At 45.5% G+C, this 16817-nt stretch overlaps 1 protein-coding gene across 1 annotated transcript in view; it reads right to left on the minus strand.

The window, feature by feature from the left end:
- Positions 1-16817, minus strand: part of FSTL1 (follistatin like 1) — a 119421-nt gene that overhangs the window by 23558 nt on the left and 79046 nt on the right. The window contains exon 6 of the mRNA XM_069202698.1: positions 15153-15283. Within this exon, the coding sequence (XP_069058799.1) occupies positions 15153-15283 (131 nt within the window). The remainder of the gene's footprint in view (positions 1-15152; positions 15284-16817) is intronic.

Raw genomic sequence — 16817 nt, forward strand, 5'->3', positions numbered from 1 at the left:
ATATATATATATATATATATATATATATATATATATATAGACATCCCCCCAGGTTTGAGCCCCAGTGTGCTCAATCATTGGTCTCCCTCTATATAGACATAACCTCTAGGACTGAGGCCCGGTGTGCTCACTCATTGGTCTCTCTCTCTATATATATATATATAGACATCTCCCAGGTTTGAGGCCCAGTAAGCTCAATCATTGGTCTCCCTCTCTTTATATACAGACATAACCTCTAGGAGTGAGGCCCAGTGAGCTCAATCATTGGTCTCCCTCTCTTTATATATAGACATAACCTCTAGGAGTGAGACCCAGTGTCCTCAATCATTGGTCTCTTTCTATATAGACATAACCTCTATGAGTGAAGCCCAGTGTGCTCAATCATTGATCTCCCTCTATATAGAGACAACCTCTAGGAGTGAGGCCCAGTGTGCTCCATCATTGGTCTGCCCCTCTTTATATATAGACCTAACCTCTAGGAGTGAGGCCCAGTATGCTCAATCATTGGTTCCCCTCTATATAGACATAACCTCTAGGAGTGAGTCCCAGTGTGCTCAATCATTGGTCTCTTTCTATATAGACATAACATCTAGGAGTGAGGCCCAGTGTGCTCAATCATTAGTCTCCCTCTATATAGACATAACCTCTAGGAGTGAGGCCCAGTGTGCTCAATCATTAGTCTCTTTCTATATAGACATAACCTCTAGAAGTGGGGCCCAGTGTGCTCAATCATTGGTCTCTTTATATATATACATAACCTCTAGGAGTGAGGCCCAGTGTGCTCAATCATTAGTCTCCCTGTATGTAGACCTAACCTCTAGGAGTGAGGCCCAGTATGCTCAATCATTGGTCTCCCTCTATATAGACATAACCTCTAGGAGTAAGGCCCAGTGTGCTCAATCAGTGGTCTCCCTCTATATAGACATAACTTCTAGGAGTGAGACCCCGTGTGCTCAATCATTGGTCTGCCTCTCTTTATATATATACATAACCTCTAGGAGTGAGGCCCAGTGTGCTCAATCATTGGTCTCCCTCTATATAGACATAACCTCTAGGAGTGAGGCCCAGTGTGCTCCATCATTGGTCTCCCTCTATTTAGACATAACCTCTAGGAGTGAGGCCCAGTGTGCTCAATCATTGGTCTCTCTCTATATAGACATAACCTCTAGGAGTGAGGCCCAGTGCGCTCAATCATTGGTCTCCCTCTATATAGACATAACCTCTAGGAGTGAGGCCCAGTGTGCTCAATCATTAGTCTCCCTCTATATAGACATAACCTCTCATAGTGAGACCCAGTGTGCTCAATCATTGGTCTCCTTCTATATAGACATAACCTCTAGAAGTGAGACCCACTGTATTCAATCATTAGTCTCCCTCTACATAGACATAACCTCTAGGAGTGAGGGCCAGTGTGCTCAATCATTGGTCTCCCTCTCTGTATATATAGACATAACCTCTAGGAGTGAGGCCCAGTGTGCTCAATCATTAGTCTCCCTCTACATAGACATAACCTCTAGGAGTGAGGCCCAGTGTGCTCAATCATTAGTCTCCCTCTATATAGACATAACCTCTAAGAGTGAGACCCAGTGTGCTCAATCATTGGTCTCTTTCTATATAGACATAACCTCTAGAAGTGGGGCCCAGTGTGCTCAATCATTGGTCTCTTTCCATATAGACATAACCTCTAGGAGTGAGGCCCAGTGTGCTCAATCATTGGTCTCCCTCTATTTAGACATAACCTCTAGGAGTGAGGCCCAGTGTGCTCAATCATTGGTCTCCCTCTATATAGACATAACCTCTAGGAGTGAGGCCCAGTGTGCTCAATCATTGGTCTCCCTCTATATAGACATAACCTCTAGGAGTGACGCCCAGTGTGCTCAATCATTGATGTCTTTCTATATAGACATAACCTCTAGGAGTGAGGCCCAGTGTGTTCAATCATTGGTCTCCCTCTATATAGACATAACCTCTAAGAGGGAGACCCCAGTTTGCTCAATCTTTGGTCTCCCTCTGTATAGACATAACCTCTAGGAGTGACGCCCAGTGTGCTCAATCATTGATGTCTTTCTATATAGACATAACCTCTAGGAGTGAGGCCCAGTGTGTTCAATCATTGGTCTCCCTCTATATATACATAACCTCTAAGAGGGAGACCCCAGTTTGCTCAATCTTTGGTCTCCCTCTGTATAGACATAACCTCTAGGAGTGACGCCCAGTGTGCTCAATCATTGGTCTCTCTCTATATAGACATAACCTCTAGGAGTGAGGCCCAGTGCGCTCAATCATTGGTCTCCCTCTATATAGACATAACCTCTAGGAGTGAGGCCCAGTGTGCTCAATCATTAGTCTCCCTCTATATAGACATAACCTCTCATAGTGAGACCCAGTGTGCTCAATCATTGGTCTCCTTCTATATAGACATAACCTCTAGAAGTGAGACCCACTGTATTCAATCATTAGTCTCCCTCTACATAGACATAACCTCTAGGAGTGAGGCCCAGTGTGCTCAATCATTAGTCTCCCTCTACATAGACATAACCTCTAGGAGTGAGGCCCAGTGTGCTCAATCATTAGTCTCCCTCTCTGTATATATAGACATAACCTCTAGGAGTGAGGCCCAGTGTGTTCAATCATTGGTCTCCCTCTATATAGACATAACCTCTAGGAGTGAGGCCCAGTGTGTTCAATCATTGGTCTCCCTCTATATAGACATAACCTCTAAGAGGGAGACCCCAGTTTGCTCAATCTTTGGTCTCCCTCTGTATAGACATAACCTCTAGGAGTGAGGCCCAGTGCGCTCAATCATTGGTCTCCCTCTATATAGACATAACCTCTAGGAGTGAGGCCCAGTGTGCTCAATCATTGGTCTCCCTCTACATAGACATAACCTCTAGGAGTGAGGCCCAGTGTGCTCAATCATTGGTCTCCCTCTGTATAGACATAACCTCTAGGAGTGAGGCCCAGTGTGCTCAATCATTGGTCTGCCTCTCTTTATATATATACATAACCTCTAGGAGTGAGGCCCAGTGCGCTCAATCTTTGATCTCTCGCTCGCTCTCTAGAGATCACCACTAAGTCATCGGGGCACTAAGGTCTGCGAGCTCAATCATTGCTCTCTCTCCGGTCACTTCTAAGAGGGAGGCACAGGTTGCTGAATCCCCGGTCTCTCTTTCGAGCGAGGACCCTCATGCGCAATGAGTGGTCTTTCTCTCGAGAGTTCACCTCTAAGAAGTGGTGAAGCATACACGGTACCTGGTTTCCCTAACAGCGAGGACCACAGTGCCTAAACGTTGGCCTCTCTGTAGAGATCACCTCTAAGAGCGAGGACCAGCACAGCCCCGGCCTCTAAAGAGATCACCCCTAGGACTGTCCCTCGATCCAGGATCTAGGTCAGAAACGCTGAGCATTATATTTACAAAGCTGAGTCCTTGACAGCCCAGGCTATGCTCACAGGAGAGAAGCTCATCTCTAAGTCTCTCTGCAAGGAAACGCTCCCCGTGGGGCTGTCAGCAGCCCTTGTACCCACGCCAAGCCTGGAGGTCATTGAGCTGCCAAGCACACAAAGGTGTAATGACAGGTTCGGTTACAGCTCACTATCCCAGCCACACGCGTGCGTTACTGTAACCAGCAGGTTTCTTCAGACTGCCCCAGCAGGTTAGGCAGGAGCCAGGCCTGTCTGCTAGACCCATCTGGGCCTGTGGACTCGAAGGCAGATAAAGATCCATCTCGGAGACTGGGCACGCTCAGACCTCGCCCACCCCATCTTTGGATCATGGCTCATTGTCTGAGGTCTCCAAAGACCTAAGGCCAAAACACAAGCCAGCGAAGAGAGTGAGGGCCTGCTGGTCCCATGGAGAGCATCAGAGGGCCACCTTCTGGGTATGGGGCTCAGCCACGGGACGTACTGGTTGAATAGTGACACCTATAGAGCTTTCTCAAGATAGCAATGTCTGAGGCCTCCAAGGAGAGAGATTCATCCCAGGGGCCATAACGCAAGCAGAGGAAGAGAGGGGGGTTGCCAGCACCACAGTGAGCATCGGAGGGCCAGCTTCCAGGTGTGGGTGGTCAAAGGACCATGGGAAGGCACTGGTGCAGCAGTGACACCTACAGAGCAGTCTGAGAACAGAACTGCTGGTGGTCTCCAAAGAGGGAGGTTCATGCCTTGGGGCAATAGCACAAGTCAAGGAAGAGAGAGGTCCAGCTTCTGGCTGTGGAGATCGCAGGACTGTGGGAAGACAGCCACAGGAGACGCTGGTGAAACAGTGACACCTGCAGGGCAATCTCAAGATAGCAATGTCTGGGGTCTCCAAAGAGGCATCTTTGTCCCCAGAACACAAGCCAAGGAAGAGAGGCAGGGCCTGGTAGACTCATAGTGAGTATCAAAGGGGCAATGTCCGAGTGTGGAGGACTGAGGACTGTGGGAATGCAACAACGGGAGGCAATGGTGCAATTGTTGGAACTACATAGCAATCTCAGGTCAACACTTAAGGTGGTGTTAAGGAAGCAGGTTCATCCCCTGAGGCAATAACACAAGCCAAGGAAGACAGTGAGGGCCTGCTTGTACCACAGTGAACACCAGAGAGGCAGTGTCTGGGCTGAGACACTGGTGCAGGACTGACATGCACTAGTTACTTGAGGGCTCCAAGGAAGTGGGCTCATCACCTGCCGCTTATAACACAAGACACAAGAGACAGGGATAACAGATGTGTGGTACCCTTCTGGTCGTCAGAGGGGTAACTTTCGGATGTAGTGGACTTAGGAAAACTGACAGCGGAAGGCACCAGTGCAGCAGTGACACCTACAGGGCACTGCCACTATAGTACTGTCTGAGGTCTCCAAGGAGACCCTGGGGCTTGATCTGCGGCTTGCAGGTATGTGGTACCATAGCAAGAGCAGCAGACAGAGTCTGGTTGCTCAGTGGAATAATGCACCCACTCCAGCAATCTTTGTTTCACCTCATGGCAACAGGTTTGAATCCTGTCTAGTTCGCTAGGCCTTTCATCCTTACAAGGTTGAAAAATGAGTACCATAGACTTGAGTAACAAAGTATATCAAAATAGTTTCTTGCCTGTAAGTGTAGTTTTGCAGCTTGAAGAATTTTCTGGATTTACATGCTGTGCATTATTCTGCCATCTAGTGGTTGGAATCAGAATTCTCCAAAGTAGTAGTAGTCCTTTTTCTTTTTCTCCTTTTTGTGTGTGTCGACAACCTCCACCATTTGGTGCCTAGATCTTTCTCCAATGACATCATATGCCCTCCCCTGAGCCTTCCTGTTGGTCGCCATCTTCAGATTCTTTCAGGGCACCGTGGTGAACATAAGAGGAACAGCTTCTGCCTGTGGGTGTCTTAGGACTGGTGGGAGGCAGCAAAGAGTGGAAATGGTGCAGCAGTGACAGCCACTGGATACTCAGACCAAGGCAATATCTGAGGTTCCTATTGGAAGCAAGCAGACTCCTGTGCAGCAGTGGCAGCCAGTGGTTACTTCAAATATGTCAATTTCTGAGGTGCTATGGGGAGCAGGCACGCTCCAACAGCGCAGCAGTGACACCCAGTGGACATTCTCAGTATCGCACGAATTGAGGTCCCAGTGAGAATACTCAACACCAGTGGAATAGTGACACGCAAAGGACAGCCATAGTATGGCATGGACTGAGGTCTCTTACAGCTCAAGCCACATCAGCAAAATAGTGACACTTAAACTCACAGTATGACGTGACAAACTCAACTAAAATTAAGGTTCTGGACCACCTATAACCAAAGCCACTAGAAGTATGCAGCAGGAGAGAGCCAAATTATGCAGCAGGGTTGACCAAATTAATAGGCAAAAAAAGGCAAATTATGCGGCACATTTTCTGATAGTGTTACTTTACTACTTTGGCATTTTTACACTTCTTAACCCTGTCTGGGCATAGGTTGCACCTCATTAGTACCAGTTTAATGTTCAAACATAGCAATAAGCAAGAGAAGGGTGACCAATAAACCTTTGCAAAGGGCCTTTCACTGCGCTGCAACAAGTGTCGTTGCATTTTTAGTACCATGTCTTCAGCATTAAATAATATTATAGGAATTTTTGGAGATACCACAAACTTAGCTGTCTTTAAGTGTGTTGTTATAGACTGGAGTTCTCTTGGTTAAGAATAATGGTACTCATTGTAATAACATTGGTTGCATAAAAGGCTCTGATAGCCAGGTTAGACATCACATATCTGAATGTTACAGAAAGATCTCCTTAACTGGTGTATAGAGAAATTTGCTTGCGAAATAGAGGTGGAGGGCCAAATAAACCATTTGAAATTTACCAAGGTAAATCCAGGATTGATTTTGCGAGACAACTTTTAAGTTAAAGGCCATCTTTTCAGCTTATCTCAGACATGCACTGTTGCATTGACCATAACTATTTTTAGGTTTCATAATCTCCCAAATCAGACATGAGCAGAGGGAACCCATCCATTTTTAGGTTGAGCACGCAAGCGCTTTGACCTGTTGTAAGTATTGTGGGCTTTTAACCAGTGCTTAATTTGTAAATAAAAACGTGCTGGTGCCCAAAGCACTCCTCTTAAACACTCGGCTCCTTCAATTAAATGTGGGAACACGGAATATTGAGGCGGTGTAATCCTGAAGCCATCTTGAGCCTCTTCAGTACATTTACAGCCACTCACTGCCCCCTCAGCTCACTCTAGCAACTTTCTACTTTCTCCCATTGTGACGCTTTTTCGTTTTTCTCTTCTTCCGTCTTTCCCATATGTGTCTTTTGCTAGCAGTAAATGCTTGAGGCAGAAGAATAAGCCCCGGTCCTCAAAAATAAGTTCCGGTGCTCAGTACCGGAAACAACAAGCACAAATTAAGCACTGCTTTTAACCACGCCCAGCACTTTCACTCGTTCATGGGTTTGCCTTTAAAAAATCCATTGATATAATTGGTAAATGCTTTATGTTTGTCCCTCCTTGGGGCAGTTTTGTTGCCGCCTTGCAAACTGCCCCTGTTACATGGATAATTGCATGATTTGCCGATATGTTTGACTGTGAGAAAACTTATTTTTCCTTTTGTGTCTCTCATGTTCACGGCGGCCGTGGAGCTTTGAATCGGCTTGCTTATGTCAACTGTTTTACTTTTCATTTCAATTTATGTGGCAAGGAAAGCCGTGCTAGGAATTTACAACGCTAATAGCTCTAACTCGGGCAAATGCGAGACCCATTGCCTTGCAAATGCTTATTTTAGGTTTGATACGTATGGCAGTTGCGCAATTAATAGCGAATATATTGTGTTCTATGCATACTAGTGCCTTCTTCAGCCACTGGGTTTTTATTCTGTAACCTTGAGCCCTTGGCTTGAGGAATGGTCAATCACATCTTGGATAAGCCCATAGCAGTATTTTACTCTCACCATTTTTTCCACTGGCTGTTTGGCTGTGTCCTTCCGCCACCGTTGGAATGCATCAGGGACTATTCTACAGCTGAAATGTGTGGGTAAACAGCCTGGTAACAAGGGGTGACAAAAACTTCTGAAACATGATAGCTAAAGAAAATAAAGCACCTTCTCTGTAGCATCCATGTTCAGATGCTTTTGTCTGCTGGCTTACCCGTGCTGCCAGGCAGACAAGCATTGGTAAGGCCAATAGGTTTCATGATGCGCACGTCCTACAAACGTTAAGCCTATTGGCTTTGCCAACGCTTGTTTTAATTGCATTCAACTAACTACTTGTACTTTGTTTTCTCAACACTATAGATTGCCGTATTCAAAGAAAGATCAAGGCTGAACAAATTACTACGATCTGACATCCGCTGTACGAAAACTATTTATTCGTTCATCTTCAAAGGTCGGTGTAGCGCTTTACCATCAAAAGCCTAAATTCATAATCCTGTTACCAGCCACATTCGAGCCAGAGTAGACCCCTTTACCCGCTCCCTCCGCCATTACTGGAGCAGCTTCCAACCGATAGCCAGTCTGGTCAAACAGCTCAGTGGGTTAAGGCACCTGGGACAGATAACTTTGCAACTCGGTCGGGAGATCGATTTTTCGCAGATATAGTCACCCACCCGTCCTTCTCAGGTGCGTGAAATAAATGCAACTTAGTTGGATAAAAATATCACCCTTTACTTTAATCGCCGACAGACCGAGCTACCAAGAGCCCTCTATGTAACCCAGTCATTGTTTCTTAATTTGATAGCTAAATACACAGCACCGTTGTCGTTCTGCGTTTTTTAAAATAATAGCCGGGTGATCGGCTTCAGAAGGATGAAAGTCCTCGCAGGGTGCGCGCAGACCTCCGACGCATTAACCCCCTGAGCTACCTCACGTTCCATCACTAGGGAGCTTGGTGATTTAAAGATGGCGCCGCCCTGAGGGGAGGGAGGAGCAGGCGCGGTGCCAGGGCCCAGTCATTACTGGTAATCACAGGTGTGGGTGACACACCTGACAGGGCCGCCTCTGCGCACACAAAGGGCACTGATAACAGTAACAGTTCAGGTGCGGCGCTGCGGGGGCACTCCTCGCCGCCCGGGCCTGCGGGGGCCATTGCCATGGAGGAGGCCGCGCTCACAGTAAACTCCTGTCAGGCCCTGGCAGCCGAGGCCTGTGTTTATCCCCCCTGACGCCTCTCTCAGGCCTGTCACAGCGCTATGTACAACCAGGGACAATTTACGGATTTGGGGGGCCCGGGGCCAAACCTATTTCGGGGGGCCCTGTTCAGAGCAGGTTTCAGTTTATGGTTTAATTTCAGCTCTTTGATGCCCTCTTTGGACTGGTCACTGACAGCGCGCAGGCGCACTGGTTCAAATACTAAATGTGTTTATATCTAATATCCAGGGATAGTGACGTGTGTTTCCAATATTGTAACACAGCAGCAGCTCACTCACATTTTCTGTAGTTAATGTCTGTACCCCCTTCCATTTCTCATATGTGAGGTCCCGTTTTGATCTAAAAGAAACCTTTTTATGGATGTTGCATGAAAAATAAACACATCTCTCTGCAAAATGTCTGTAATTGACTCTCGCACATCACCCACATTAATAGTAAATTAAAGGAAAAAGGTATTTAAAACATTTTGTTAAAGAATTAATCAAGGTCATTAGGGCAAGACTCTATCTGGAGCAGAGCTGGCTCTATCAGAGGGCCTCTTGAACAGTGCTTAATTTGTGCTTGTTGTTACTGGTGCGGAGCACCAGCACTTATTTTTGAGGGCCGGCACTTGTTCTTCTGCCTCAAGCATTTGTTGCGAGCAAAAGACACATATGGGAAAGACAGGGAGAGAGAAAAACGAAAAAGCGTCACAAAGGGAGAAACTAGAAAGCTGCAAGAGTGAGCTGAAGGGGCAGGGAGTGGCTTTATGTGGATTAAAGAGGCCCGAGGTGGCTTCAGGATTACGCCGCGTCAGTATTCAGTGTTCCCACAATTAATTGCAGCAGCTGCGTGTTTAAGAGGAGGGTTTTTGGGCACCAGCACGTTTATATTTACAAATTAAGCACTGCCCTTGAAGGGATTGGGCCCTGAGCCAGAGCCCACTTTGTCCAGGCCTTGATACATCTCTGCTGCAGAGCGTGCACAGAAGCAGTGTGCGCCTTGAAGCTGTGAGCTTAGACTGTCTTGTTAATGTGCTTTAGACAGCACACACACATACAGAGACTGTTAAAGTGGTCGAAGTGCGTTAAAAAATTATGGGAACTGTGATGCTCTGCGCAATGGGGGTGGGGAGACAGACCATGGGGCAGGGTCAAAGGCGTGGCTAAAACAATCCAAAATATTTTAAAACTTTTTTTGGTCTTTCACCTTCAGGTAACTACATACAAAATAAGGCACAGCTTAAATGAAAAACACAAGTTGCGTTAATCAGTGGTAAGTACACTATTGTGCATTATGAAACTTCTATTAGTTAATGCACTGCAGAGGTCTGTGTCTGTAACCAGAGAGCCACATCATTGAATGCTGGCTGGTGCAGTGGAGAGTAGCGACTTCTGTATGTTTAGTGCTATGAGAGCCAAGTCTGTGACAGAAAGCACTGTGAATATGTAAGCCATTATTTAAAACTTGCATTGCGCACAGTGTAAGATGGGTTGCTACAAAATGCAGAAAAAAGTTTTAAGATAAAAGAGTGCTTCTAAGATATAGATTTTAGTAATACCCAGACTATAATGCAATTTTCTTTCCTAACTGCCCTTTAAAAGCACACACTTCACAACTCGACTGGTAACTCCCTTAAAAGACCACCCAAAAAGAATACATTTGTCTCATAAGAAAGGTTCAAGTGATTCTATCAATTAAAGCCAATACCGCTTCCAGGCGCCCTTTACATTTGCAGATTGACCAGTTGCACACAAAACAGAAATGTGCAGTGCTATGAATGGGTCTATGATTTGGCCCCTAGACGTTCAATTGACAAATCACTGCCTTTTTAGACTTCTAGGCACCGGGTATCCTGGAAAATGACCTAGGTGTGGAGGCTGAGATGAGATTCTGTATTTATGAGCGTTGAAAGTGGCATGCGCGTTTTGGGGGGTTGAAACAGAGCTGTATGCCTAAGTTTTATTAAGTGCATTTGCTAAGTGTTCTTTCGATAATGTGTTTGGCAGCTATGATGGAAGTCATATTGACTAGTGGCCAGCAGGGCTGAAGCAGACTAATATATTGTTAAGTGGCTTATAATATTCGACAGTGGCCAGCTACATATTGCAACAGATCTGTATGAAGGGTCATGTGCGTGAAAGTCTGCACATAAATATATTCTTCTTTGTTACGTCAGTGTGTGTGTGTCTTGAAACGATGCTTTGTGTGGGGACTTGATAAATTTGTGTTTAGTGTATTTTTGCTGAGATGATTCTGTGTGTGTCTGTGTGGCAGAAATGGGGGGGGTATGTCCTTGGGGGGGTGTAGTCCTTGGGGGGGTGTATGTCTCAACATTTCAGTTGACCTGCAGAAAACTCACATAAACAGTAACCATTACCACTTTGTTGTCAAGGTCAGTATACCCAGGGAAATATTGGTTTTCTATTCTTCACTCCACATCTATTTATCTTGACAATATATAATGGTAGTCGATATTGTGGATGCTGTAATCTGGTAGGTCGATATTTCAACAGTGATACAGTGACACGCCATCACCCATAAATGTCAAAGGACTACCTTTTTGTCACGAAAATAGATGCCTTTTGATTGTGCCCCTACAAATCACCAATTTCACCCAAGGTCTTCCATCAAAAACATTCCATCTAAATGACACCTACCACCCAAAGAAAGCTTCAAATTGTCCTTTTTCGCAAACCCCACAGTGTGTGCTCTTGTTTGTGACAGTATTTCGTGAATGTGTGTCCAGGCAGAGCTGTGTCAGTGAGTATGTGTGTCTGTGTGTGCTGGGACAGGGAGGTTAGTCTATGAGATGGTCCAACCTATTCTACCAAAGGATGACTTTGGAAAATTGTGTTGACAGCTTCAGCAATTGAACAGGTAGTTAAAGGGACTTTAGATAAGCTCAGATCAGAGGTACTCGGATCACTGACCCAGAAGGCATAGCTGCCAAGTTTTCCAGGTCCAAGATTGATGTGCCACTCCACTACAGGTTTTTACTTGAAATTCTGGGAGTTGTAGTCCTCTTTTATAATGATGAAAACAAGACTGCAAGTCCTAGAATTCAAAGAAAAAACCTAGAATGGAGCAGCACATCACACATGGACCTGGGAAACTTGGCAGGGCTGAGAAGGATGCTGTGTTACTGCTCAAGGGCAGAAGTGCGCCAAGAAGGCCAGGAATGTGCTAAATAATTGTGCATTTCTTTGTTTGATGGAAGCTCTTTCGTTGGATATAGTGGAATCAGAGGACATGCAGACCCAAAATTCTGGAGGGCAGTTTGATTCTTAAGGACATTTAACATTTCACCAATAGCATGTGCCACTTTTTCCACTTCACTGAGATGCAGTGGATGTGTGAAATCAAAAGAAGAAACACAAATCATAGAACTATTTGATGACAACCATGTTAAGTTGACTCCATGTACCAGAATGCTCAGCGGGTGAGCAGCTAAAGTTAATTCCATCCAATCAGTCTAAAAGGCTATAGATGGAGGCCACACCCACCTGCACCTAGTGGTTTTTAGGTTGAGTGCGCAAGTATTGTGGGCTTTTAACCATGCCCATGTCAAGCTCATCACATTCACTTGTTCGGGGGCTAGCCTTTCAAAAAACACTTGATGCCATTGGTAAATGCTTTATGTTTGTCCCGCCTTGAGGCTGTTTTGTCAAGACTTGCAGACTGCCCCTGTTACATTGGATTATTGCACGATTGCTAATATACTTCAGTGTGGACAAACTATTTCTTTTGTCTCTCCCCTTCGGGGTGCATGGTGGGCATGGCGCTCATAGATGAACGGGCACAACAGCGTGAATTCGATCAGTGGTACTGGAGCGCTTGTCAAATTGTTCACAGTTACCTAATCAGAGTGATTTCTTGTGGCACTCCTCGTAAAACGCTTGAAAGTGGTGAATGCTTTAAGTAAAACAAAAATCCTCAAAGCGAAAGTGGCTCTCCTGGCACAGCGGGAGAGCCAATACCACAGTATTCACTGCAATCAGGTAAAGTCAACCCATAATGCTTTGCAAGGAATTACTTTTACAAAACATTTTTGCTCATAACTCAGCCTGCGGTGGTTCTAGGACAATGGGACTACCTTCAAAACATTGACCACAATATGCTAAGTCTGCCTATATCATCTCTGGGTCCCAACACTGTTGGTGGGGAGTCCAAAATAATAACCACTATCACATTTCATTTTCTTTTTAAGCTTTCTCATGGCTGGAACTTTTGTTTTACAGCGGAGAGAAGTTACGGTTTATGAGCCTTGTTTGCAATATCATTGCAATAGTCTTGCTAGCCATGAAAATGTGTAATGTACTATGTCCACGAGGCTAAATATATGGTTACACTGCATTACTTTCTCCTGTTCTTTAATTCATGCGGTTCTGCTCTCTAAGGGCTGACTCTATGGTTACATGACCATGTTTCTTCCAAATGCTATTTTTTTTGTAGTGTTCTCTAGGGGCTGTTCTGAGCATTGCAGCAAACATACCATAATATCTACTGCACAGAATCGCACCCCATAATGCTTTGCAGGGCATTAGGTTTAGAAAACATTTTTGCTTATAACTAGGGGCGGGTGATGAGCACCGCTCCGCTGGCAGAGCTAACAGAGTTTTTGTCACTCAGCGCAGAGTTCGAACAAAAACTCCGGTAGCCCCGGCAGCAGCGCAGAACGTGTGTGCACCAATGCAGCCCAGTTATGGGCCACACAGCACAAGTGCAGGCACTGAGCACTCGGCCTGACGTCGGCGTCATGGAGCTGCTTCCGGTGCCAGCTCCAGATCCAGGCCTCCCTCCCCAGCGGCCCAGAAGCAGGGGACAGAGGGAGGCAGAGAGCCAGGCCACTGGCAACGAGGACCCGGGGAGGACCCAGGTAAGTCCTTGTTTTTAGGGTCGAGCGCGCAAGTGCTCTGGCCTGTTGTAATCTTCTGTGGGCTTTTAACCACGCCCATGTCACACCTATCACTTTTGTTGGTTCGTGGGATTGCCTTTTAAAATTCGCTTTATTTCATTTGTGCAAGGCATGCATACGTCATGTCTATTCCTGTGTTTAGCCCTCCTTGAGCGCCCCGGCCAACTACTAAAAACATACAAGGCTCCATGTTTTCAGCATGGTTTCTGAACTACTTTCCCTTTTTATTTCCTAAGCAGCAGGATCTCGCTGGGCAGAATTGAGCGCTTTGCAAGGCTACCAGTTTAATTGTATTGTTTATCCTAGTACTCCTTGGCGAATTTCAAGGTTTTACACAGCGCGATCGCGCTCGTTTTTTAATTTTTATTTATTTTTAATTTCCCCCTGTTCCCGTCCCTATCCCCATCCCCGCCCGCCCTCCCTTTGTTTAAAGGTACTAAAGTTCTGCAGGGAGAGGGGTCTTAGGAGTTTACAATGCTAAGAGCTCTAACTCGAGCAAATGCAAGACCCATTGCATTGCAAATGCTTGTTTTTAGTTCTAGTGCACTGGTGCACAAGAGGCCTGAAATGGCAGCTTTCTCTGCCTACGGCCCCGGTCTGCCCAGGCCTCTTGTGCACTTGCCTGCCCCGTGTGTAGTGCACACGCGGCAGGCCGGTGCATAAGAGGCCTGAAATGGCAGCTTTCGCTGCCTACAGCCCTGGCCTGAGTGCGACCGATCTCGGACGCGCTAAGCATGGTCAGGCTTGGAACTCAGTGAGCTCCGCCCACCCCTATTCATAACTCAGCCTGTGGTGGCCCTAGGACAATGGAACCACCTTCAAAAAGCTCTTTCTGTCTACATCATCTATCAAAATAATAACCCTTCCCACCATTGAGTGTCTTAAGCTTTCTCATGGCTCCAACTTTTGTTTTACAGCTGGTATAAGTTTTGTTTTAAAGGCCTTGTTTGTAATATCATTGCAGTCGGCCTGCTAGCCCTAAAACCGTCCTTTAGGGGGTAAGTATATGTTTACACTGCATTACTTTCTCCTGTTCTTTTCATGGGGTTATCCCCCCTAGAGGCTAACAATATGGGTAAATGACCATGTTTCTTACAAATGATAGTTTTGTTATGGTGCCCTCTAGGGGCTATTTTGAGGATTACAGTCTAATGCCAAAAGTTTATTTCTGATAAAGGTTTATATGCTAACTGTATATGTTTTAATAATCTCTCCTTATTACAATTATGACCACAATTCAGGCCAATTTAACATCCCTATTACACTATGACTGTTTGAACACTCTTGATATGTTTGGGTGACCCTTCTAGTTTATTTCTCCTGTGTGGCTGTCTTAAGCCTTTTTTGTGGGGAATTGTGTTAGCCAGCCAGCAACTCTGATGGAGGGGTGGTGAAAGTGCTATTCTATTAGAATTAGCATGGCAGATTTAAGTTAGGATGCTAAATGGCAACACTTTCATTTTTTTGCTGCAGACAGAGGAAGAAGTAAATGGAAGTGTTTTAGTTATATGCATGGTCACTGGAATTGTATGGCAGAAAAAGACAAAATCATGAGGCAAGGTTGACCAATTTATATGGCAAGAAAACTCCAGTTTTGAATTTACAATGCCAATAGCTCTAACTCAATCCAGTGCGAGACCTATTGCATTGTAAATGCTTGTTTCTTCTAGTTCCTCACCTTGAAGTACTTGTCGAGGATTTCACTGTAGTTGTTGCCCTTGGAGATCCAGCCGTCTGGAATCACCTCAGCTTCAAGCCACTGAATAATGCGTTTCCGTAGCTCGTCCCGATCAGACTGGTAGCAGACAACTGCCAATCAGGGGAGAGTAATAGAAAGGGCGTGAGCAACAGATGTACATCTAGCAGGAGCAGAGGCATACAACAGCCAATCCGGGGAGAGGAGGAGAGAGTGCGTGAGCAAAAGATATACAACCAGCAGGAGCAGAAGCATTCAACAGCCAATCAGGAGACAGGAGGAGAGAGAGCATGAGCAAGAGATGTACAACCACCAGGATAGGAGACATACAACAGCCAATCAGGGCACAGATGAGAGACCGTGTGACAAAGAGATGTACAAATAGCAAAAGAAGAGGCATACAACAGCCAATCAGGGGAACGGAAGAGAGAGCACGTGAGCAAGAGATGTACAACCAGCAGGAGAGGAAGCATACAGCAGCCAATCAGGGCACAGAGGGAGAGAGCGCACAAGCTGAGATGAACAACTAGCAGCAGCAGAAGCATGCAACTGCTAATCAGGGGACAAAAAAGAGAGAGAGTTTGTGAGCAAGAGATGCACAACTAGCAGGAGAAGAGTCATACAACAGCCAGTCAGGGCAAAGAATGAGAGCACGCACAAGCAAGAGCTGTACAACCAGCAGAGAAGGAGACATAAAACAGCCAATCAGGGCACAGAATGAGAGTGCACATGAGCAAGAGCTGTACAACTAGCAGGAGAGCAGACGCAACAACAAATCAGGTCATGGAAGACAGTAAGTTGTGAGCCAAGGGCATAAAACTGCCAATCAGGGGAGAGAAAGAGGGAATCTATGAGCTACAGATGTACAACTGCCAATCAAGGAAAGGAAAAAGGACTGGCTTCGAGCTAGAGGTTTACATGAGATGGAGAGGGTGTGTGGTACAGAGATGCACATCTAACAATCAATGGAGAGAAAGAACAAGCATGTGAGCTGAAGTCACAAAAATACCAACAAGTGGAATGAGAGGGCATGGACCCTGGCGATGTAACACTACAACATGGCAGAGAACAAGCAAGTATTTAACATACAGGTGCAGAACTACCAATCAGCGATCAGGGAAAGTAAGAGGGGGCATCAGATGAAAGAGCCAGTTACAGGTGTGTGGACTCCGCAAGGGCATAGGGATCCACTCGCTATACCAGCTCAATTGAGGGTGATACAGGAGGAGATTAAAATGTTTTATGGTCTTTAATTTTTAACTCGGGCTCGCATGTCATCACACATTAGGAGAAACTAATAAATTCTGCAAGACTAAACTACAATAACACAGCGGTGGGCTGGAGACCAAAAGAAAACCCAAACGTGGCCTAAAAGTGTGACAGAGAGAAAGAAACATGATTAAAACGGCAAAGAAAAAGTGAGTTAGCGGCAAATGAAGTGGGAAAGCATAAAGGAAAGACATTAAAATACAAATAACGAAGGAAGGAAAAAGGACAAAAAGAACATGGAAAAAAGAAAAGGCAGGAACAACAAAATAAAGAAGAAAAATTGAAGGAGAGGAAGAAGGAAAACAGAAAAAATATAGTGAAATAAAGAAGAAATGTGAGATGAAAGAATGGGCGACTGGAGGAAATAAAAGAAAAAAT

The sequence above is a fragment of the Pleurodeles waltl genome, chromosome 8 (genome assembly GCF_031143425.1).
Source record: "Pleurodeles waltl isolate 20211129_DDA chromosome 8, aPleWal1.hap1.20221129, whole genome shotgun sequence".
Lineage (NCBI taxonomy): Eukaryota > Metazoa > Chordata > Amphibia > Caudata > Salamandridae > Pleurodeles > Pleurodeles waltl.